The 23,442-nt window shown below is 39.9% G+C and overlaps 1 protein-coding gene across 1 annotated transcript in view; it reads left to right on the top strand.

The window, feature by feature from the left end:
- The window catches only part of si:dkey-22o22.2 (neural-cadherin), a 164,755-nt gene extending 141,313 nt beyond the window's left edge, over nt 1-23,442 (top strand). The window contains exons 24-35 of the mRNA XM_055013798.1: nt 2,000-2,277; nt 3,523-3,737; nt 5,939-6,066; nt 6,346-6,473; nt 7,034-7,145; nt 10,547-10,727; nt 11,142-11,308; nt 12,445-12,709; nt 13,409-13,589; nt 13,821-14,071; nt 15,500-15,657; nt 17,234-23,442. Coding sequence (XP_054869773.1) covers nt 2,000-2,277; nt 3,523-3,737; nt 5,939-6,066; nt 6,346-6,473; nt 7,034-7,145; nt 10,547-10,727; nt 11,142-11,308; nt 12,445-12,709; nt 13,409-13,589; nt 13,821-14,071; nt 15,500-15,657; nt 17,234-17,911 — 2,742 coding nt within the window. The 3' untranslated portion in view covers nt 17,912-23,442. The remainder of the gene's footprint in view (nt 1-1,999; nt 2,278-3,522; nt 3,738-5,938; nt 6,067-6,345; nt 6,474-7,033; nt 7,146-10,546; nt 10,728-11,141; nt 11,309-12,444; nt 12,710-13,408; nt 13,590-13,820; nt 14,072-15,499; nt 15,658-17,233) is intronic.

The following is a 23,442-nucleotide window of genomic DNA, read 5'->3' as shown; positions in this document are numbered from 1 at the left end:
CCAAATTTGAGATCTTTGGTTCCACCCACTGTGTCTTTGTGCAATGCAGAAAAGGTGAACGGATGGTCTCTACATGCATGGTTCCCACCGTGAAGCATGGAGGAGGAGGTGTGATGGTGTGGTGGTGCTTTCAAAACTGAAGGCACACTGAACCAGCATGGCTACCACAGCACCCTGCAGCGACACGCCATCCCATCCAGTTTGCATTTAGCTGGACCATCATTTATTTTTCAACAGGACAGTGACCCCAAACACACCTCCAGGCTGTGTAAGGGCTATCTGACCAAGAAGGAGAGTGATGGAGTGCTGCGTCAGATGACCTGGCCTCTACAGTCACCTGACCTAAACCCAATCCAGATGGTTTGGCATGAGAGTAAAGACAAAAGTGCCAACAAGTGCTCCGCATCTCTGGGAACTCCTTCAAGGCTGTTGGAAAACCATTTCAATTGACTGCCTTATGAAGCTGAATGAATTCCAAGAGTGTGCAAAGCAGTAATAGTTTTGATGCCTTCAGTGAGAATCTACAAAGTAAATAGTCATGAAAATGAAGAAAAAACATCAAGAAATTGTGTCCAAACTTTTGACTGGGAGTAATATACATACATTGGTCTGTTCCCAAGTCATATAATGTCAAAAAAAACTACAAATCTAAGTAATACTTTATGAAAACACTACAGTCTCATGTTGTATGTTGTGACAAGTACCATGACTGTTTGCGGCATTTATGTTCAACACTAGAGAGACTTTTAAATTTTACATTAGTGTCGGCTGCATTTGCTTAATGTTAATGTAAAAACAATAATTGACATAATAAAAGAGAATATTTTAGGTTTTAAAAAGCCTTCTCATTGCCAATGAGTCACAAGTTCAAGCCCTGAAGCCTTGATATGTTACATCATAGTGTTAGGACAGATGCAGCTGCATCTCATGTTCTAATGCAACTTCTTTCAAAAGACTAATCAGCACCCGAAAAAGGGCGATCATAACCATGCAGGATGTTCAGTATAAATAACAATACAAAGCACAGAGGATGATTAAAAATAACTTGTGCATCAAATGCTGAAGAAGAAAGGTGGGTCTTTGATTATCTCAGGTTAAAAGGAAAAGTATCTTGGCTGATATACAACAAGGATGTCAGATAAATACAGGAGTCGGCACAAAAAAGAAAATGTTCAAACTGGCTCTGGAGCCAAAAAACTGAAACCCTGCCTGGGGAGTGTAAGTCACTATGGATAAGAGTGTCAGCTGAATAACTAAACTCCAAAAAAAGAAATACACACAGAGACAGGAAACCCTGAGGGACTTTGATGAAAACCTCTCACCCATAAAAGACAAAACGAGAGAAAAGAATCAGGATGACAAGCAGGGAAATGGGTGAATTTGGCAACAGAAAGCAAATGACAGCAAAACTTTAACAGGAAGGGAAAATGACAGAGAAACACCAAAGTGCATAAATAACATTAGGGGGAAATAGAGTAAATTCAGATAACACTGATGCAGGTAGACATCAGATCAAAGACGGCTGCTGTCATTCTCTGAAATTCTCTAATATGTTCAAACAGTTCACGACTTCAGTAATAGTTTTAGTTTTCCCCCATGCTTGTTTGAGTTTCACTTACTTTTATGCTAGTTTTATATTCGCATAGTGTTAACTTAATGTTAATCTATTACTTAATCTGCTTTGGTGACCTTTTTAGGGTTAAGAGTTGCACGCATGTTATCTTTTGTTTCTCATACAAAATTTAAGCTGTACTTCAGATTCAGTTGGTTATGTTACTTTTAGATTGTATCTAATTTTAGTTCAGTAGTTTTGTACCATTTTAGAACTTATTCATCCTAATTTTATGCTTCATGCTAGGTCTAGTTACCTTCATGCAGTTTTTTATTACTTCCATGCTTATTTTTTTCTGCACTTGGTTGAACAGTTAATCTGGTTTTGTGGCTTATTAACAGAAGTTTTTTTTCTGTCTGTATATCATTTTTATTTCAAACCTTGCAGCTGGAGGCCACGTTGGGTGTGTCCGTCTCCCAAGTGGGTGTGGATGACTGTCCCTACACAGACTGCAGTCAGTCCGGAGGCTGCAGCAACGAGGTTTCATTCAGCCAGGCGCCGGTGGCTCTCAGCTCTGGTAACATCTCTCTAGTGTCGCTGTCGGCTTCCTCCGTTGCTCGATGTGGCTGCAAGGGCAGAGAGGCGATTCACCTGCCCTGCTCCTCCTACCCCGTCAACCCCTGCCTCAATGGGGGCACCTGCCAGGACGGGCCGCTGGGCTACCGGTAGGTGCAGGGACACTTTTATTTATTTTTCATATAGTTCTAATGCTATAATGCATCCAGGATGAGCCTAAATATGAACCTTTTGCCGGTTAGACTTTCACTAAGCTATATGAGTCAGATTGTCATGAGTATGCAGCTAATATATTCCCTTTAGGATGGCTTACACTGTCATCTTTTGTTGTCACATTTTAACAGCCTCTAAAAGACTGTTCCTTTTGATACTAACCTGCACTAAAAGCGTTATTATAACAAGGAAAGTTTTTCTTTATAATGAGATACTGAGTCTTTTTTTCTGACTTTTTTCACTGTGGCAGCTCTGTGTTTCCGCACTTTTCACCTGACAGCACTGATTAGAAGTCTGCTGGTTGTTCATCTGCCGCAAATTCAAGTCCCCAACTGTTAGAGTCACCGTCTGAAGCAAGCAGAAATTTCCCATTTGTTAACTGATTAACTCCAGGCGAATCTGTCAGACATTTTAAAGATTTCATAAGAGAAGCAGTGGATTTCTCTTGGAGTAATAACGCTCCAAAGCCTCATTTTCCACCGCGTGTACAGTAGTTGACTTTGAATTGTCACATCACTTTAATGGTGTAGATATTGGATGAAACATTTCATTTGCTAAATCTGACAGATGGTTCTCACTCCTTCTCACTTTTACTTTCTTCTGCTCTCCTAAAAAAGCTGGCAAATATACATTACAGTCCTTTTTACATAGCAGTTTTTCTTTTAGGGTTGCATCTATTCCGTTTTTGTGACTGTTTGTCTTTCCGTCTGTTGATCTCTCAGTTAATTTTAATGAGTCAGGGAGGAAATGCTGCCACAGAAACTGACATAGATTTTATAATTGGTGTAACTCGGGTCATGTTCTCAGTCTTGTGTTTGGGGGAGAGGTTGGTTTACACGGGTCAACACAATGAAATGGTGGGTTTTGGAAATAAAAAACATCAGTGTGCTGTCTTTGAATTTGATCTTGTAAAGAACTGAATTAAATTAAAATATAATTAAAGGATTTTCTCCCTCAGACAGACTTTGGCACATTGAGAAGGGTAGCTTTGGAAGACAAAATTAACAGAAAATTCATGAATGAAAAAAATTCTTGCAGGAATAATCTGATGTAAATAAGTATTTCAAAACAGTAGCCTTGGCTGAAATTTAAACTAATATTTGCTGTGATGCTCCACAAGCAGGAAAATCATATAAGAAGAGATGTTGGAATATTATTGAAATAAACTCTCCGTCTCTCAGATGTCAGTGTCCTCCTATGTTCGATGGTCCCGAGTGCCAGCAGACCAAACTCAGCTTTGGCGGACAGGGCTATGCATGGTTCCCTCCCATCATGCCTTGCTTCCAGAGCCACATCTCCCTGGAGTTCTTGGCTGAGTCGTCCAATGGGCTGCTCCTCTACAACGGACCGCTCGGTCCCGTCCAGTCTGGGGAGCAGGAGGACTTCATCGCAATAGGTGAGTTTACTCCTGAATTGCTTGTGCGTAAAGCCACTATGAATGGCATCTAACTGAATTTGGTACAAGTGTTTCTGCTTCCCTTCTACTGTTGGTGACATGACAAATCTAGACATATCATGAGGAGTTCGATAGCAGCAACAAACCACTGGACAAGAGTATTTCAGTTTGAGCACAAATAGAAAAACATCCATGAACATCGACACCACTATAGAGTCTGACAAGATACAGACCTAAGTGTTGGTCAAGGGAAAAGTTTGGACTTTATAGGTAATACGCGTAAATAATTTAGAATCGCAGTTCGCTGACCTCAACAAAGAGCTCTCTGTGGGTTGATCAGTGAAATAAACGAATGTTCAAAGAAAGTTAATCACCACTTAAAGTAATTGCTGTTGGAAATAAACTAAGTATATGGCAATATTTCTCACAGATTGCATCAGATAAGATTGACATGTTCAGATGATGATGCAATATTGTGTCAGCTGTTATTTTCAGCTATGTAGAAACACTGCAAGAGTTGTACTTATTCCTTCTTTTATCAGAATGGTGCCACGTGAAGTATTCATTTTGTTTTCTATTCAAAATAATAAAATTAGGCAACTTCTGAAGCAAGTTTCTGATAACTTTTCAGCCATAAATATTGGCTATTGTATATTCATTGGAAATAAAATGGAATATTTTGAGAACACTTGACAAATATTAGTTAGCTTTGCCTTAGCTATTAAAAAATGGCCTTTTGCTTGCAATTCTATTTGTAATAAAAGGCATCAATAGAAATTACCATTGCAAAAAAAGGACTGGCCTGTACTGAATTCCTAAGTCTGGCCTCGTTTATTGGCTCTATGAAGACCTCTAATTTGAAAACTACATTTCAGGCGTTATTCAGTTCAGTTCAATTCAATTCAATTTTATTTATATAGCCCAATTCACAACATATCATTTCATACCGCTTAACGTAGTAATGTGAGGACCTTACAAATTTTAAACCGAGAACAGAAAACCCAACTATCCAAAGTTTCCTTTGGATTCCATATGAGCAAGCAGTCAGCGATGGTTGGAAGGAACCAGAAAAATAAAATCTTTAATGGGCAGAAGAAAAATAAACCTCCAAGAGAACCAGCCTCTTGGAAGGCGGTGATCTGCCCCGACCAGTTGGGGTGAGAGTTATTGTTGAAAGGTTCAAAAGTGTTAGACAACCAAAAAGAATGACCAACAATCAATTGTGAAAAAAAAAAAAAATGACAACAAACACCAATGCTAGATCACTCTATGAGACTTTTCCTGTAGTTTTATTTCTCATGAGTAGCTTCTGGCAGGATGTCTGTGTGGATCCTCCACTGTTGTAAGAATACTGAAAATTATGCTCAAAATACACCACCCTTTGCACAAAGTTGAAACATTATTTTTACTTCTAAGTTCTCCAACAAACACACTAATCTCACAGTGCTGGTGGGAACGTGCTGCAGCTCTTCCTTTTCAACAAACAACAAAGCGTTCCCCAGTCCACTGCTGTAAAGACAGTTTCTCAGTGGATGAAGAGCTTCATAAACTAATGTCAGCTCCCAGCGGTACTAGTCTGGTGTTAACGGATTAGACTGCAGATGGCCTTTCAAACACTTCTTGCATAATCTTGTGGCATTAACGTTATGTAATTATCGAACTTCGAGCTGTTGCTGCGTCAATCCGGGGAGGGGAAAATCAAAGATGGCCGCAGTATTGATCTCTCTGGAGCATTTTTCACTTACATGTTCAATAATGCGACTGTGAGGTTGATCAGGTCAAACTCACTCATCTGATAGTGACAGCAGTTGAGAGGATATTGGAAGATACACACACACTCAGAATTGATGGTGGGGATTTCTGCAGTTGTTGATGGGATTCAGCAGCTTACACAGCAATACAGAGAAGTGATGTTGGGGCAAGCATCAACTTTCCAGACACCAGAGGCAAAGATCTTACTTTGAGTTTAACCACTGCTCCACTTGAGTTAAACTGACACACTGATATAAGTTATGGAAAACAGCAATGTTATAATTTCATGCAAGGATTTCACTCAACAATGACATGTTGCAGGTTCAACAAGTACTTTCCAACTTACTTTATACATTTGTTGTGTATTTTGATACTCACAAGCTCAACTTTATTCCTTATAACAACTCGATTTGTGATTTTGCTGACATTTTACTCACCTTCCCATCCAGAGTTGAGAAACGGGGTTCCAGCTCTGAGTATAAACCATGGATCAGGAACACTGACCCTGCAGCTCCCACCCAAATCCACCGTCACTGACCGGCGTTGGCATCGCATTGACATCATCAGTGATGGAAAGGTATTGATGGATGTAGCTGGTGATATCAGACGCACGAATGGATGACTGAAACTCTGTCTGATCAATCCACAGGGTTCATATCAGTTTTACTTGGAAAGGAGGTTTATCAAAATACAAATACTGCAGCAAGCAGCAATGTTTCAATATGCAATGCATGAGCTAGTTGACTTATCACAGAAGAGTGAGAAAAGGAAACCTTCCAGATCAAGAAAGAAAGATGGATAGCTTGAGACTCTTTGTCTCTGCAGCAATGAAAATAAGTGAAGTGTTTATTTTCAGGCCATTCAGCTGATCCTGGACCAGTGTGGAGGAGTGGCAGTGAATGAGTTGGAGGGTGTCGGAGGAGAGGTTCAGGATATAGACCAGTCCGGCTGCAGAGCTGCAGGAGAGACACCTGGGAACCAGCGGTAAGAATAAGCCTGGCGACAGTAAAGATCTACATCACTGCAGACACAATGTGAAAACTTTTGTCTGAGAAGTTTAATTCTCATCTCTTTTTTCTCACCTTCCAACTCATCCCTCATTTTTTACATGTTGCTTTTCCTCATGTACCATCTATTCGCCTGAATCTTCCCTTTTCACCTCATTCTCCCCCTCTACTTAATCCTTTTTCTTTCTATTTTCCACCTACTACTCCTTTCCTCCTTCCTCTTCCCCTCCCCATCTACCCCTTCCTCTTCTATTTACTTTTATATATTTTTATATCTTCTCCCTCTCCTCCTTTTCCTCTTTGTCAACCTCTGCATACCCCCTTTACATATTACATATTTCCATCCTCCACTTTCTCCTCCTTGTCACTCTTCTTCCTCTTCTCATTTGTGCCATTTTTCTGTCACTCTTCCCCCTGCTACTCCACATCCTGTTGCCTCTTCCATACATTGTCCTTCTCTTTCTTCTCATGTTCTTTTGTCTGTGTTCTTTCCTTCTTTCCTTTTCTCCTCCTTCCTCTGGTCCTCCTCTCCCTCAGGTATCTGAATGTTTTCCAGCCTCTTCAGTTGGGAGGTGTGAAAGACGTGTCTCCTCTCCGCCGTTACCGCGGTTTCACCGGCTGCATCCGCAACCTGGTGGTCGACAGTCAGGTAACACGACTGTGCATGTGTTATTGTATTATTTATGTTGTGGGGGCATAAATCTGTTCATTGAGTCACATTGTGGGGATATGCCTCTTGGCTTAAACCTTGCTTTAAGGTTCAGAATCAGGTTTTGGTTAAGTTCAAGGTAAAGGTTAGGGTTTGGAAAGTGTTGGTGTCGATTGGAGTTAGCTCAGGTGCCTTTGAAATGAATGTAAGTCAATGTAAAGTCCTCTGAAGTAATGGAAACATATCTCTGAGTATGTGTTTCCACTCCACAGATCATTAGCATTTCCCATGTGTGTGTGTATGTTTCTTGCCTTTAAATGCAGTTTTAATGTCTGTAGGTCTGTATATATATATGTGTGTGTGTGTGTGTGTGTGTGTGTGTGTGTGTGTGTTTGTGCATGCATGTATTCACTCGTACTCCTCTCAAGTCCTTGGTGGGTAGTGTGTGTTTGTGTGTGTTGTATCAGTGTGTGTGTGCATGTACCATGGGGACGGTGGTCAGACAGATGGTGGTCTGAGCTTGGCTCATCAGCCAAGGCCAACATAACAACATCACAGTCCAAAATATAATATAAATGAAAAGAACCTCCCGCTTCCTCCTCATGCTCCTGAAATACAGCAAGCTGCCGCGGCTCCTCTGCTGCTGAGTGAAAACCTCAACAAGCACCCAAAGATCCCAAAATATTCCCAAGGAAAGATTTCAGCCAGATTTTCAACAAGAAGATGTGGAAGCACATTAGCATCTGCCCACCATTGCAGTGAATGTCTCATTCTGCCCACAACCCCTTGTGTTTTGGGGTTGTTTCCTGCAGTCGGTGGAGAGGTTGGCATCATGTTTTCACTCTTTTTAAGGATCACCACAGCTGCAATATTTAACGGCTAATGCTAATACTGATTCAAATGGGGATCATAATTTTTTTTAGCAAGGCAGCATAGATTGTGTTTCATTTTCAATCAATTTTGGATTTATTTACTTTAGACAAATTAAGAAAGGTTTGTGTGTAATAGATTTGAGTATTTTGCTAAAACTCACTTATCATTTCCCCCCAAAAAACATAGATTCTGAAATCATAGCTTTCAAGTTCCTCTCTGTGTATGTAAGGTACATAGTTGGAAGTGTTTTCTATTAAATAACCCCTTCCTAACTTGAAATGACCTGCATGGAACACTACAGTGTTGTTTCCTTATTTTGGCTTCTTGGCCAGGTCATGTTTGCAAATGAGAACTAGTTCTCAAATATTTTTACTTGGTAAAATAAAGGTAAAATAAAATAAAAGAATGTGCCGATATATGAAGTCCCACCCCTGGAGCTCAAGCACACCAGCTTACTTACAATGTGGCTCAAGCAATGCAAAACTAATTCAAGCATGCATGTTAAACCAGAATTTGTTTTTGAAAAAGAGAATGATACAGAAAACACCCTTCCTGCTAAATATGAAGCCTTGGCTGTCTCAATCCTTGTTTTTAGGCTGTCTGACACTGAATGTGTTCTAGTGTGTGAAAAAGACCATATGGACATATGAACAAGGTTGAAAAAAAAAAAAAAAAAAGACTTTTGTCAGACAGGTCTCTCATTTTTGAAGTTTATGGTTTGTACCTCCTCAGACCACTCTTTGTAGGTGCTTACAGTGTTGGCCACAAGCACTAAATCTGAGATGTCCCAAACTCCAAATCTGCAGTCTTGTTGTTTTAAATCTGCCTATTTCTCCTGCAGTCATCACAGCGACCGTAGTAACCAACTGTTCACGTTTGGTCTAGTATTTGTGAAAGACTGGCATGTGTCATAGTTCCAAAATAATCAGTGTTATTCACTTTATCTGTGTCTGCTAATAATGTTTTGCATTAATAATGGGAGAATGTACCTTTTAAGTTTTTGGGCGTATGTCCACCTTGCGCTACTCTTCCTTGCACTCTAATAAACTACTAAACTGTACATAAACTAAAGCTTTTCCAAATGTCTCAGTACAATTCATCCTGAGTGCAGAAAGTGTGAGAAGGGGGACAATATCAAGCATCTTACATTAAAGATCAGGGAGGACCTCAAAGAGAGCAGTGATTGATGATAAATGTGATAAACTGAAATTCTTACAAATTCAGCAAGTGATTCAAAGCAGCTATTTTGTCTGATTGAAACGCCATTGAAATGTTAAATTTAAAAAACGGATCTGAGGTCTATACTTGCTTTCAGTGTGAGCGCTCACGTTATTACAGATTGATTGAGCTCTGCTGTGTAAGAATATTAGAAGATGCATGTTTAAGCCATCCTTAAGAGTTTTTGAACACTTGTGGAGAAATTCAAAAACTTACAAAATCAATAAAATCAGTGTTCCCAGCTTGTGAGCTGCCTCAGTAACTGCAGGATGAAAGGGGCTGTGTTTGTGAGAGAATCTGCCTTGTGTTGCTCTTATATATAAATGTATGGTTTTTCCAAATTGATAATTTTTAAATATGGTAAGCATGATGAGACTTGAAGGTATCAGCATATTATCAGGATTCTTGCTGTTATTTGGCATCCGCAGAGTTCAAGTGAGTTCAGGTGACACTCATCTGTGTTAAAATCACATTTTAGATGTACTGGCACAATTGTTATTGTTGCCAAACTACAAATTAGCACATTTGGAGCTTTAAAGAAATGCCTAAATTGAGAATCCTACTGCTCCTGTATTTGACTACATTTTTACAGCAGTGTGCCGTTAGGACGAAAGCATAAACCTTTTCATCCTTTGGTCCAGAGCTAATATTTAGAAATGATGATTCAAAGAGACTGAATGGTAATGTGTAGCGGTCCTCTCACCTTTCCTCTGGTGCCACCATCAGGATAAAATCTCCACTAGTGCAAAAGGAATATCAGACCATTAGAAGACTAAATGTGAAATTCACTGAGCACAATTACACTCTCCGGAGGAGAGTGAAATTCCATAGCTTGGCTTTCACATGGCTAATGTTTTTGTGACAAAAGAAATCAGCTTTTCAAGACCCTAAAAGAAAGAGAAATAATCCTCTGTTGCATGCTTTTCTTGGCTTCATTCTCAGAGCTGGTTTCTTGATTCCTTCAGAAAAATTCAAAACACATTTTGGAGTTCATGCGTTAAGGTGGATTGACGCACCGCAAAATGCAACCAGAGCACGGCTGCCAACTGAAAACAATGGGCCTGTTTAGAAATTTAGTGCATGTCAAATTTGGTCTTATTGCATTTCAGACTCAAAGGAGAGAAACTGCAGAATTTAAATAAAAAACCCTCCTTTAATCTTACGCTGGCTGTAAAAGCAGCCTGGATCACATAACTGGAAGCAGCAAGTATTTTGTATCGCAGCGCTCTTTTATGAAGTATGTGTGGAAAGTTTGCAGTGATGAATGAAAACATCACCTTCGTTACATGGTGCCTCATTTTCTTCCTCAGGTGTACGATCTGGCGTCTCCAGGTGAGAGTGTAGACAGCACCCCAGGGTGCAGGCTCACAGACGGGGTGTGTGTGACGGCAGCCGGTCCCTCTTGTGGTCTTCACGCCTCCTGCCTCGCCGACTGGGGCTCCTTCAGCTGCGAGTGTCACGCAGGATACACTGGACACAAGTGTGACAGGGGTAAGAGACTGAGTGTGTTTATTGTATGTATTTATTTCAGCCTTAATCAACACTTCTCATCCATGAAATCTTGTCTTGGTTTCACTGATTAATATAAAATTCATGAATGGAGAGACATTCACTTCTCTAACTTTTCCTTGGGACACCAAATTGCATAAAAGCTTTGAGAATCCTGCGCAGAAAAAGCTTTCTGTCAGTCGGTTATGACGCACTTTCACACAGAGTCCAAACCAATCACAGGGACTCTGTGGTTGCTTCTATAACTGTGTCATGCACAGGAAGCACACAGTGTCATGGCCCTTATATTTCATCCAGTTTGGCTAAACATGAACGCTGCGTGACCCTTCCAAACTGTCTGTAAAGCAACCTGGCTTATGCACAAGTTTAATATATCTCCTCTTCCTCCTTCCTCAGCCGTCCCAGAGTTCTCCTTCGACTCGGGCAGCGTGGTGCGTTTTCAGCTCAGAGGAGGCGGCAGCTCTCGACGCACCAACATCCAGCTGCTCCTTCGAACCAGAGCCACCTCGGGCACTTTGCTCTCTGTGGCATCGCGGGAGGCGAGCGAGTACATCATCCTGGAGGTCAGTCCACCCTTCAGAAAACGCCAACTGATCTTTGACCTATCAATACACAAAGACTGACTCACGTTATGACAGTTTAAAAAGCATTCACATATTAAAGCAATCTCTGGTTTTTCTTTCTAAGTATTTTTAGCATATACTTATAAACTGTATCGAAATACTCCATACAGGTACTTGTACTTCACTAATCCATTATATGTTGCACCATTTCAGAGGGCAGTAATTACACTTTCTTTCCCAATACATTTAACAGTTTTTGTCACTGTTGCCAGATTTCTGCATTTAGATTTTGTAAGTGTTTTTTGTTTTAAGTTATTTTTTTTGGCCTTTATTGGATAGGTACAGTGTGAGAGGCGGACAGGAAAGTAGGGAGAAGAGTTGGGGGGAAGACATGCAGTAAAGGGCCGTGAGCGGGAATCGAACCCAGGCCACTGCATCAGGGAGTAGCCCCTGTTCATTGGTCACCCAGATTTTGTAAAATTCTACTCAGAAAACTACAAAAATACAAAAACATAATTAGTAATTTTCAGCCATTTTAACAAAAAGTACTGTCTGGTTGGGTCCCATTTTCACAGATCTATACCCAGGTCTGTAAATTTAGTTTCACTTAAGAGCATTTTCCCCTCAATTCCTCAAGTTTTTTTATATGAATAATAAAACAAAATTAAATACTAATTAAATTTTTTAAAAAAATAATGCATTCTGGCTCAGAACCAACTTTATTTTTTGATTTTTCTCTCCTGTTAAACATCTGACAACCTCTGATTTATCTTGTTACCATTTGAAGGAACCTGAACTCTTAGCTGGGATTACAACTAGTGTTTTCTTGATAAATAAAGTGTTGTTTATACATTGTATCATCAGTACGACTAATTTAAAATGTAATTTAAAGTACATGAGTCACAGAGGACACTTAAATGCAGAATGTGTATGTTTCCACATTTGAAGTGCTTCTTGCCCATGATTCTATACTTTTACTTGCAGTTTGTACACAAGACAATGTTTTTCAAAACTGTACTATTTACACATTTACCTCAATAACAGATCTGAGTACACACAGACGCATAAAAGAGATAAACCAGAGACATTATATGAGGGTTTGTGAAGGGAATGTTTAATGTTCTTGTCTGTCTCAGATCGTAGAGGGTCACATCTCAGTGAGTGCCAACCTGGGTGATGCTGCCCACGCTCTGCGGCTGCCTGGCCAGCGGGTAGACATCGGGCAGTGGGTCCTGGTTAGCCTCAGTCGCCATGACAACATGTTCACCCTGAGGCTAGAGCAGGGCGGAGGCTCACGGGAGGTCCAGGCCCAGCTGGGGAGCCGCAGGGAGATCATGGTTCACCCGTCCAGCCTGATGGTTGGCAACGGACTAAGCGCCGGAGACAAGGCTGATTTTCAAGGTGAGATCTGGATATATTGTGGATTTTTCTCATATGGTCTCGTTAGAGATGGTTAAATTCTTGAAATACTAAAATAAATATGCTTTAGTTGTCTTAGGATTTGTCCTTGTTTTCACAATTTTTGAAAGAAAACACAAAATCCAGTATTTGAACCTGCGATTGCACAATAAAGTTTGGTGTCTGAATTGATTTCCTTAGCGCCATGATTGTAAACACTTTAAGTCTTTGTGGTTTGCATCAAGGTCTTGTCAAAAACAATAAAAGCACAGGTTTGAGCTGTTCATATCAGTTCTGGTTTCTACACCAGTCTGTCACGGGTTTGGTGCCTGAAATGGAAAATGCATAGATGTCATTTTAAGACACATACATTGTATTTCATATAGATTGTCTTATTTCAAATATTTCTCTCACAATGGCAAGGAATTTTGACCCTTTTCCCCAAATTTGTGGGACACAACATTTACTGGGTTTGTTTACTAATCTACTGTTTTTGTCTGCTATCTGTCTAATGTGTATTTCCAGCTTGGCAAGTTAGAAACAAGTAAAATATAGTTTTAACTACCCTTAATGATCTCATGACCTTTTCCAAACCTTTGTGTTGTCCTTGACGAAGCAGCAGCAGTACTATTAGATGTGATAATATAACCATAGAAACCATACTAATGGATTATAAACCAAAGTGGTTCTTTTTTTATTCAGGTTGTCTGCGGGACCTCCGTTTTAACGGTCAGGTCCTTCCTCTGGACGGGCAGAGCCGGGACCTGGTGACAGTCCTGGAGAGGCGAGGCGTCACCTCAGGGTGCTCCAGCGACGCCTGCAGCAGCCAACCCTGCCGCAGCCCACTGCGCTGTGTCGACCTGTGGAGGAAACACCAGTGCAAGTAAATAACGCATTAACACAAACTGGCACACAGGCATCACTTAAACTGAACTGCCACTAGTTTATTGTAATTGAAACTTTATTTAATATTTTTGTAAAATATTTAATACGATAGTGTCTTACTTTTCTTCTGAAGTCACATTTTCAGGTGTTCAAAAACTTTTTCAAGGTTTTAAGAATTTCTTGCCATTAGCTGATCTTGTCATCCGTCCTCATTTCCGTCATGTCCCAGGTGTCCCGGCGGTCAGGTGACGGTGACGGACGATTCGGGTCGGCAGCGTTGTGTGCCGTCACCCTGCGGACCTTCTTCCTGCCGTAACGGCGGCGTCTGCCAGGCACTTTCACCCGACAGCTACCGGTGCCGGTGTCAGGAGGGTTTCAGGGGTCAGCGCTGCGAGCTGGGGCAGCTCAAAGGTCACCGGCTGGCTGCCCTCAGCCCCAGCTCCATCCTGGCCATCAGCATGTGTCTGCTCGTCTTCTTCGGTGAGACCCAAGAGATGTTCATTAGTGAAGTAAATTTAAAGAGAACAAGTTGAGGGAAACTGTGCTGAACTTTTCATGTTACATTCAGCTGAATGAACAAAGGCAGATGATGAACTTTTAAATGTCTGCATGTATTAGAGACTATTCCAGATGGTCAGTATGTGTGTTAAATTCTTTTGCCGTCTCTATTATTTTTGTCCCAGAAAAAAAGAAAAGCAATGAGCAGTATTGCTACATACTATTTTGTCATTTCAGACAAGGAATGTCATGAGTAACTCTCAGTGGCAGTATAGTTTTGGAAGGCTCACTGGCAGTGTTTTACTTCATTCTCAGTGACCTTTTAGAGTTATTATTTGTTGCATATTCATTCATTTTAAAGTCTTTTCATCCATTTTGAATATGAACTATTGTGCTTCTACTTGGACGTTGTGGGTTTTTCTGGTGTAAAATTTAGTGAAGTTTAATAGCATCAAATTCATGACTCAAGTCACTAGAATTTTAGTCATGTGATGAGTCCAACTTGAATTAAACTCATTTACCGAGCTTGAAAAAAAGACAGCATCTAAAAAGAAAAGGACAAAGAAATATGTCTGCAAATATATAGAAATTCTGGATATATAGCAGCTGGGTTAAGCTCAAGCCCCCACATGACCCTTCATAGGATAAAAGAGTGTATAAATAATGGATGGATGGACAGAGACATATGTGCAGCCAAATAAATCATCTCCTGTAAAGACCTTTTGTTCTAAACTTGTGTAACAGTTTGCAGATCAATAGCTTTTCCATTAACATTGACCAGAAACATACAGACTATGCTAATGCAGAGAGAATTCAGTTACATAAAGATTATATAACAGCCAGGTGCTCCACTTTAAGCTGTTGTTGATATATGATCAACAGCTAATCAATGGATGGTTGATTAAACCAGCTCCACACTAGCTGGGTCTTGTATTTTTCCACCATTAGACTTCATTTCACAACAGCTCTATCACTTTCTGCTCTCCCCCGGAGAGAACAAATATGTTGGAGGTGATTTTTGCAACAGATTTCCTTCTATAATCTGACCTTGTGGCTCCCGTGCACGAAAAATGCAGCGTAGAGGCTGTTAAGCTCTGATACTCCTCCTCCCAATGGTGGGCCCATTTGTTTTTCACCTGTTTGGAGTAATTATACTAATGTTTCTAAATGAACTTGGTACTGATTTATTGAAGCTAAATGACTCCACAGAGCAGCTTTAATGAGCCACTGCTACAAATGTACAGGAAGGAAATTAATGTCAGTCCCAGTGGTGCAGAAGCACATTCACACTAAAAAAAAAAAAATGCATATTTATACTGTCCTCCTCTGTGTGTATGTGTATGTGTGTGTGTGTGTGTGTGTGTGTGTGTGTGTGTGTGTGTGTGTGTGTGTGTGTGTGTGTGTGTGTAGCGGTGCTGGTGGCGGTGACGGTGTGGAACCAGAAAGGCAGCCGAAACAAGTTCAGGAAGCGAGGAGTTTACCACATCCCAGCTGAGCACGAGAGCTGGGAGGACATCCGTGAAAACATCCTCAACTACAACGAAGAGGGAGGGGGAGAGCAGGACCAGGTACACAAACACACTGTTCTACTTTTTACATGAAAATTTATCTTAAGTAAAGGACCATGCTCACTGTCAGAAGCTTGAAACCATAACATTTTAACAGACAGCGAATCGTTGCAATGAAATGGTCTAACCGTGTCCTACGAGGTAATACAGTTTTTGAGAGACACTTTCTAAATTAACTTCTCTGGCATTTTTCATTGTATCACAATCTACACTTAATATCAAGATACAGTATACTAGCCAACTGTACTCAAAACCAGGCATGAGACATCTGATGAATGACTATTCAGATGTGCACCATGCAATATGCATTATGGGATTTAAGTTATTCCCTTGACATAGTGTCACTGAGGTCACAGAGCATATCAATCTCTAGCTTTTGTTTGTTGTGAGACACCATCATACTGCTCAGCATATCCAAACATTTAGAAACTGCTCGACTATCTGTAGTATCAGTGGAGGAATCGGTTCCACCCTCAGTGACTGTGTCAAACCAGAATGGGCTGGCCGAAGCTGCAGCTTTCTTTTGAGACCATGTCAACTGTAAGATGAGTTTTGGGACAATAAAATACATCTATGACGAAAGCTGTTATTTGGTGGGACATTATGACAACTACAAAACACACCCTTTTTCGGTGATGCTGTAGAGACAGACGACACACCACAAACGTCTGCAGCTAGAATCAGACAATGATTGCTGCAGTGCTGTTCTGAACTTTCAGCAACAACTACATTTTTGCACTGCAGGCAATGATTAACCCCTTTACACCGATTGTAGCGAATTTGCAATATACCACTTTCATTCAGACTGCAGCTGAGATAGCGTATCCATTCCCCCAATGCCTGTTTGTGCATATTCAATACGTACCTCGGAACCTTTTGCAAACACTGGTTTCTCATAGGACCAGTTAGAGTGGGACCTAAATTATTACATATCTGTTATTATCATTATATATCTGTTCTATGTGTAATAGACAAATTAACAATCTCCACTTAATTTAGCATCAGCAGGAAGGCAAAAACACAAAGAATTGTTTTTTATATAGAATTGTAAATAAATTCAGGTGTCAAGGGGTTAATGTGCTGTAATTATATTTCACTATACTGTATTGTATCATCACATCAGCGTTTGTGTTGATGTTGTGGCTGTATGTCTGCATAAATGTCCACTTTGTGTTGTAAAGTGAACAAGGACTGCGCTCTATGAGGCATTTTCTTTGAGTATTTTATCAAAAAATGTCTGTGAAGATTCTCTGCTGTCCAGGTCATGGTTAAGTGCGCAGACAAAGGCAACTGAAGCAGATGGTTTCCTTTGCTTTAGCACAGTTGAAAGCTGCAAAAAAGGCCTCCATTAGGATTTTACAGGAATCTTTATTCTTTATTTAGAACGTAGCAATCACTTTACTGCACTGATGTAAACAATGTGCAGTGGGTCCAGACCTCACTTGAAGGAAACATTAAAGACAATCTAAAAGTTTGCACTAAAGATATAGCTCAGAGACAGTTTTCATGAGCTAGCTCTAATGATTTTACATTTTCTTTATTGAGTGCATATGTTTTTTCCCCTCCATATTTCCAGAATGGTTATGATATCACAGAGCTGAAGCGTCCTCTCTGCTCCAGTTTGTCTCAGTCGTCCTCCTGCACCACCGCTCCGCTCATCAAATCCTCCCCAGGCTCCCAGGAGGAGGTTCATCCGTCCGGTTCCTCCTGCAGCTCCGGCGCTCCCTATCTCAGCATCCCACATCACCATCACCACCAGCACCAGCACCAGCACTTCCCCAATGCCAACTACAACAGCGACGCAACCTACGCCAACTACTCCGCTCACGTGGGCAGAGACGTGGACGCCAGCAGCTACGTTGACCCCCCGTCTGGGTCGCGCTCCCACGTGGACTTTAAAAGCTATGTGGCACGAATCATTTGGGAGGCGGACAACGACAGCGAGGCTTTGCCGCCAGATGCCTACCACGTCTGGTGTGTGGAAGGCTCGGGGTCTTCAGCAGGAAGCCTCAGCTCGCTGGGGTCGGCTGCGTCCCGTAGAAACATCGCCACCGGCCCTGGCGACAAAGAGGAGGAGGAGGAGGAAGACGACGATGAAGGGGGGTTTGTTTGTGACAGGCTGTCCCGGTGGGGCCCAAAGTTCCAGGCTCTGAGCGAGATGTACGACCGGCCACAGCTGGCCCTCTCATACAGGGACGCGATGGCCTACATACAGAGGAGCCACAGCCATGAACCCCTGCCTCATCACCACTAGGGGGCGCTACACAGCCCCAACCACACACATGTACAGTGTTTATACGAAGGGGAAAGGGACTGAGTGCTGCGCTCACGTCAAATGTAAAAACAGAAACAGCAAAATAGATATGTTGGGTATCAGTCTTTAATGATAAGATCACTCCTATTAAGTATGATATTAAATATTAGTTTTAATGATTGCAGTGATACAGCAGTGAACTCTGTTCTACTGTTAGACATATAAATTTGAATTTATTTATTTGTCCTCAACAAGTTAATTAAAAATCTGTCCTAAATTGTGAAAGTTGGATCTTTTAAAATTCCTTTAGTGTGAACATTCATGGATTTACAGACTTGTTTGCTGTAAATCATCACAGATTGTAGATTCCTAAAAGTCAAATTTTGGCTTAAAAAAATATATTAAGTGATAAAAGAAGCAAGAGAGGCAAAGTTTGGTTTCTCATTTGATCAATTCTTCAAAGCATTTCTTCAAGGAAATTTTAGATGTTAACATGCAAAAATGCAAAATGTTGCCAGTGGTTTAGTCAAAAAGAAGATTATCTTCAAAGACTATTCCATTCTAGTGTTTTGAATGTTATACAAAATTTGGTGCAACAAAGCTAAATCAGAATATGTCAGAAATGTGTAAATCCAAGTCCACGTACAGCTTTCAAAATGGATCCAGTCAGTTTCAGCAAGTGAAAACTTTTGTGTAGGCGCAAACAGGACCTTGAAATCTGATTGGTTGCTCCGGATATCAACTCAGAATCCTCAGTTATGATTGGCTACTGGCCTTTTAAAAGCTGGACCAGCTGAACAGTCTGTAAACCTGTGATCACTCAGTTATGAGGAGCAACCGGGAAACCACAGCAGAGAAATGCTAATGTGAGTAAAACCAAGCCAAACTGCTGAACCTCACAGATGTTCATGTCATTAATTTCAACTCTGACTCCAGGTTTAGTTTAATATGTAGAATAATGACCTATATTCAGGTGAAAGGCTCATTGGCAGTGTTTTCATTTGTTCTCAGTGACCTTTTAGAGTTCTCCTTTGTTGCATATTAATTAATTTCAAAAGCTTTTCATCCATTTTGAATGTAAGTTAGTTAGTTTACTATTGGACGTTTTTGGTTTTGCTGTTGTAAAATCACCAATACAGAAGGACGACATAGCTTCCATTCACTATAGTAATTCTCAGTATCCTTGTATCACTGTATGCAGCTTTTTTGATGCTAAATAACGAATTCAGAACAGACTCAAACCAAAAATCATTTTGTCTTACACCTTCAGTAAATCAGATGTGACGTGAACACAGCAGCTCTGCTCCCTTGTGTAGGTCAATGGCAGCAGAGACGCTTTCAGGGCCAGAGGTTCATCATGTGATCCTCATGTTTCTTCGTGCAGAAAACAAGATACAGGATGGAGACATTAGAGGTCTGAGCTGTGGTTCAGAAGCTTAAAGTAAAAAAAAAAAAAAAAAAGCACAGAGAAAACTGGTTCATTTACCAGCTTCACAGGAGTATGTCACATGACTTTATTTTTTCGCTTTTATTTCTTTCTTTAAAGCTGTTCAGTGTGCTGTATTTATTTGTGGGTAGTTTGTGGGTCGCTGAATTTTGTTCTTGGAAAATGGGTACTTTCAGGGTCAAAAGTTTTTATTTTCTGGAGGAAGATTGCCATCAAATTATGTCAGAAATGTTCGGGGAGAGGCGCGGTGTGTGTGCTAAAGAATTATTGTGGTTCATGTAAAAACACCAACGACATTAAGGCCTTGATGTTGAAGTCTTACAAAGGGAACTCAAAATTCTTCTTTAAGGGCATTTTAATGTAGCATTTCAATCCTTTTATCTCCGCCCCAACAATTTAACTCTGGCCCTACCACGCAACCCAAGATCTGCAAACAACAAACTCAATCTCACAAAGAAATGTTCCCAAGGACAAACTTTTTTCTTTTTTTTCTTCTCGAACCGTCTCTCTTTTATTTTGTAAAGAAACATCTATTGGCCTCCCTGCTTTCTGTAGTTCCACACATTATCCAGATCTCTGAAAAGATCAAGCTTGTAATTTCTCTTTTCTACCTTCTTGTTGCACTACCGGATGATTCAAAGTCCACAGATGGGACCGAGGATCCATCTGACCGTAGAAAGACTTAAAAAAAAAGTTGACAAATTGAAGCCTTGTTGGCTGACCAGGTGAAACACTTTTTTACCCCGCAGTGTTTCCACCATATAAAATCAGCTTTGCTGGTATCCTTTCAGATGAGAAAATTATTTTTGTACTCCCTGGTAGAAAGATCCCAGAAGCTCTTTTGAACTTGCAGTTGGTTGTGCACTGTGTTTTAGAGCTGGGTGGCGTATTGCTTTTTTTTTTTTTTTTGAAGAGTTGGTCAGAGGAACCACCTGTAGTGGTAAGATTAAGTTGTGTCTGTGTTTGGAAAGAGATATGGCAGCAAGAGAGACAGAATCTTAATGACATTCATGTATTCACATGGCTTGGAAGGTAGTGTAATGTTAGACCTGTTCATCCAGCCATCTTTTACTATTACAGGTTAGTAAGGGTCAAATTTGTACCAAACTTAAATAACCCCTTTCTGCTGTTTTGCTCCCCATTTTGACCGGATTTTAAATCTATTTATTGCTTAATAGCTCTGTGTTGTAGGATCACAGAACTATAGTTAGTGACTTAATATGAAGAATACACTAGTATCACTGAATGCAAAATCATCACTTTATCACATAGTAAATATACTTTTTTTAAATATGAAAAATGTTGTTATGCAATAAATCTCCCAAAATATAAATTGTTGTACTTTTTACTTTTACTGACCCACACTTTTGTTGCACATGAGGCTATTTTAGTTCTGCTATTTTGCTTACATAAATAAATAGATAAGAGTAGCACATATACCCTCCTCATTTTATGTATTTGTAGCTTATAAATTGATTGTTTTACACACAGCATCCAAACACCAGGGAGCGCTGCAGAGAGGGGTTATTGACAAAACTTTCAGAAAAAGTAAAAAGTAAATGTGTCTTAATCATCTACTTGTCCAGATTTGAGTGCACAAGTTCAAAATAACTGCAGAGCAAAGTTTGAGTATAGAAAGTACAGTGATCACACAAGCTGCTTTTCCACAATATTCAGAATAAAATCAAGTCATTTTACACTATGTAAGTCCGTGAAGCTTAAAGCAGCTGATGAAATTTTATGGCACATTGAGCTGCATGAACTGTGGGCTCAGCTGTGGGCACTTATTAAGAGGTCACTGTTTGGAACTTTAGTGCAAATGTGTCCCACGGTTAGTGTGTGTAGACATGCAGTGTAGTAGATGCAGTGTACTTTCTCACAGTTAGCAGAACATTGTTCAAAGACATCAGTAAAAATTTGCTACAAAACAAAGTCATATTGCAGTTTTTTTCCATTGTCTTAAAACATTAGTGAGGTTCCAGTGTTGTTCTTGTATATTGACCCTGACAAGAGTTGCTATAAATCAGTTTCTTGGGTCAAAACATATACCAAAGTTTGTCTAAAGTTCTTGAATTTGAAAACACATGAGCTTGAGCTTAGTTCATGAGCTTCGTTCAGATAAACTGTGGAATGTATGTTTGCATAGAATCAGGGCTCTGGATTGTGTTCCCCATTATTTCCAGTTCAGCATGAACAGGATGAAAAATGACAACAAGCAAATCCTGTTTCAGTATGACTTTTTTGTATTAAAATTATGTAGCTGACTTTTTTTTATTATTATTATTTTTTGAGAAATTCAAGTTTTAAAAATTCACATGCTCAAATTGAATGGGGTCAATTCATATCCAAACTTTAAGTGAAAACTTCAAATTACACCACATCCACCCCTGAGATTACAGGAAGATGGCCCACTGGTAGTTAACAACCACACTCTACTGAGTTTATTAGGTCTTTTATTTGCTTTTTGTATTTTGTTGTTTAAAATTAATTAACTGATAATACCATAGTAAACCTTGCTTAAAATTCTGTGGAAATTATATGATCACATTGAAAAAAAGCAATCTAAACAAGATCAGTATTTAATCACAATTTCTTTTACCAGATTCTAGCTTCTGAACTTGATTTATTCAGTCTGAAATATTGAAAACACATTTTTGAAATTTTAAAATCTTTAATTTTTGATTCTGTGTTTTAAAACATTTACAAAATTTTGAAAGGTTTGAAATGAGAAATAAAAAATTCGGACACATAATTGCAGCGCAAAAAAATGGCTTAACTATTTACTTTCATGTTTCATGCTCACTTTAGAAATGTGTTTTTTAAAGTGACATTTGATGTCACCATCACTACATCAACACAGTTTGCATGTAACTGATACAAACTCGAGCCAACTAGATATAATCAGTATGAGGGACATGGACCAAAGTTTTTCTGTTCTCACAAACCTGCTCTGCGCACTCTCAAATCCCAACTTGAAGATTGATTACCTCATAAATTTATTTTGTCATCACTTAATAGTCTCTTCATTACTCTGCTTCAATAAATTCAGTCGTTTGTTTATGCCACAAGTCATTGGTATCGCCTGCATTAAAGAATTTATGATTTGCAGGAACTTCCTCTCTAAAGGTGAAATGAGGACCAAAAATTGGTTAGACGTCTGTTGTGGGATCAGTTGGACACCAGCTTTTCCTTCTACCACTCTTCACACAGCCAAATGTTTCTTTGATTTAATTTTTTATTAAAGAAAGGAGAAACAGCAGTTAGTTCAGTGGTGGCTGCAGACTTTAACCAGCATCGTGTCTGATGGTTGTTTCCCAGCCTATACCTCTCAGCTACGTATGTTGTCATTTACACCGCCTGTTGAATGTAGTTTTCTAAGGAGAGAGTGAGGAGGAGGAGGAGGAGGAGGAGGAGGAGGAGGCCGATGGAGGGAGTCTGAGCAAGCAAAGAGTACAATCATAGAAAAATTTATTTATTTCAAGCTCCAACTTGATGAAAAACATTTCATTCATACATGCGTAAGTCAATCTTCAGCCAACAAAGTGGCAACACAAATGATCCAGATGTTTTGAAGGTTTTCGAGGCATGATTCTCTCCAAGTATTTTTCATTTTTCAAAAAGTCAGAATATTTGCAGCTAATACTCTGAGATTTTACATTGGTAGCAGATTGTAAGATATTTTACTGTCAGATAGTGGTACACTTTTTATTTCTCCGGGAAAAAAGAAGAGAAGAAGAGAGCCCTGATAGAATTGTACTCAAAGCTATGCATCCAAATGAAATAACACAGGTGTCTTTTCTCTAAACTGATGTGAAGCTCCAGATGTTGTCTGAGTTTTGACCTGTGCTGTGTGCGACATCTGTTGATGTTTGTTGTAAATCCGGTGTTTTTAAGACGGTGAAATACGCGTGTGAACTTGTTGTTGAATTCACATGCATTTATTAGACTGATAGTTTGAAGTGTCATTCAGCGCTGAGCCGTGCTGATCTGTATAATAAAATGTACATATGGACGTTTTATAGCAGCCTAACATGGAATATTCCTTTTGTATATGACTTTTAATAAAAAGGCTTTTCCCCAGAAA

This window comes from Amphiprion ocellaris, chromosome 9 (assembly GCF_022539595.1).
Source record: "Amphiprion ocellaris isolate individual 3 ecotype Okinawa chromosome 9, ASM2253959v1, whole genome shotgun sequence".
Lineage (NCBI taxonomy): Eukaryota > Metazoa > Chordata > Actinopteri > Pomacentridae > Amphiprion > Amphiprion ocellaris.
The sequence above is the reverse complement of the archived record's forward strand: the minus strand, read 5'-3'. Positions and strand labels throughout refer to the sequence as shown.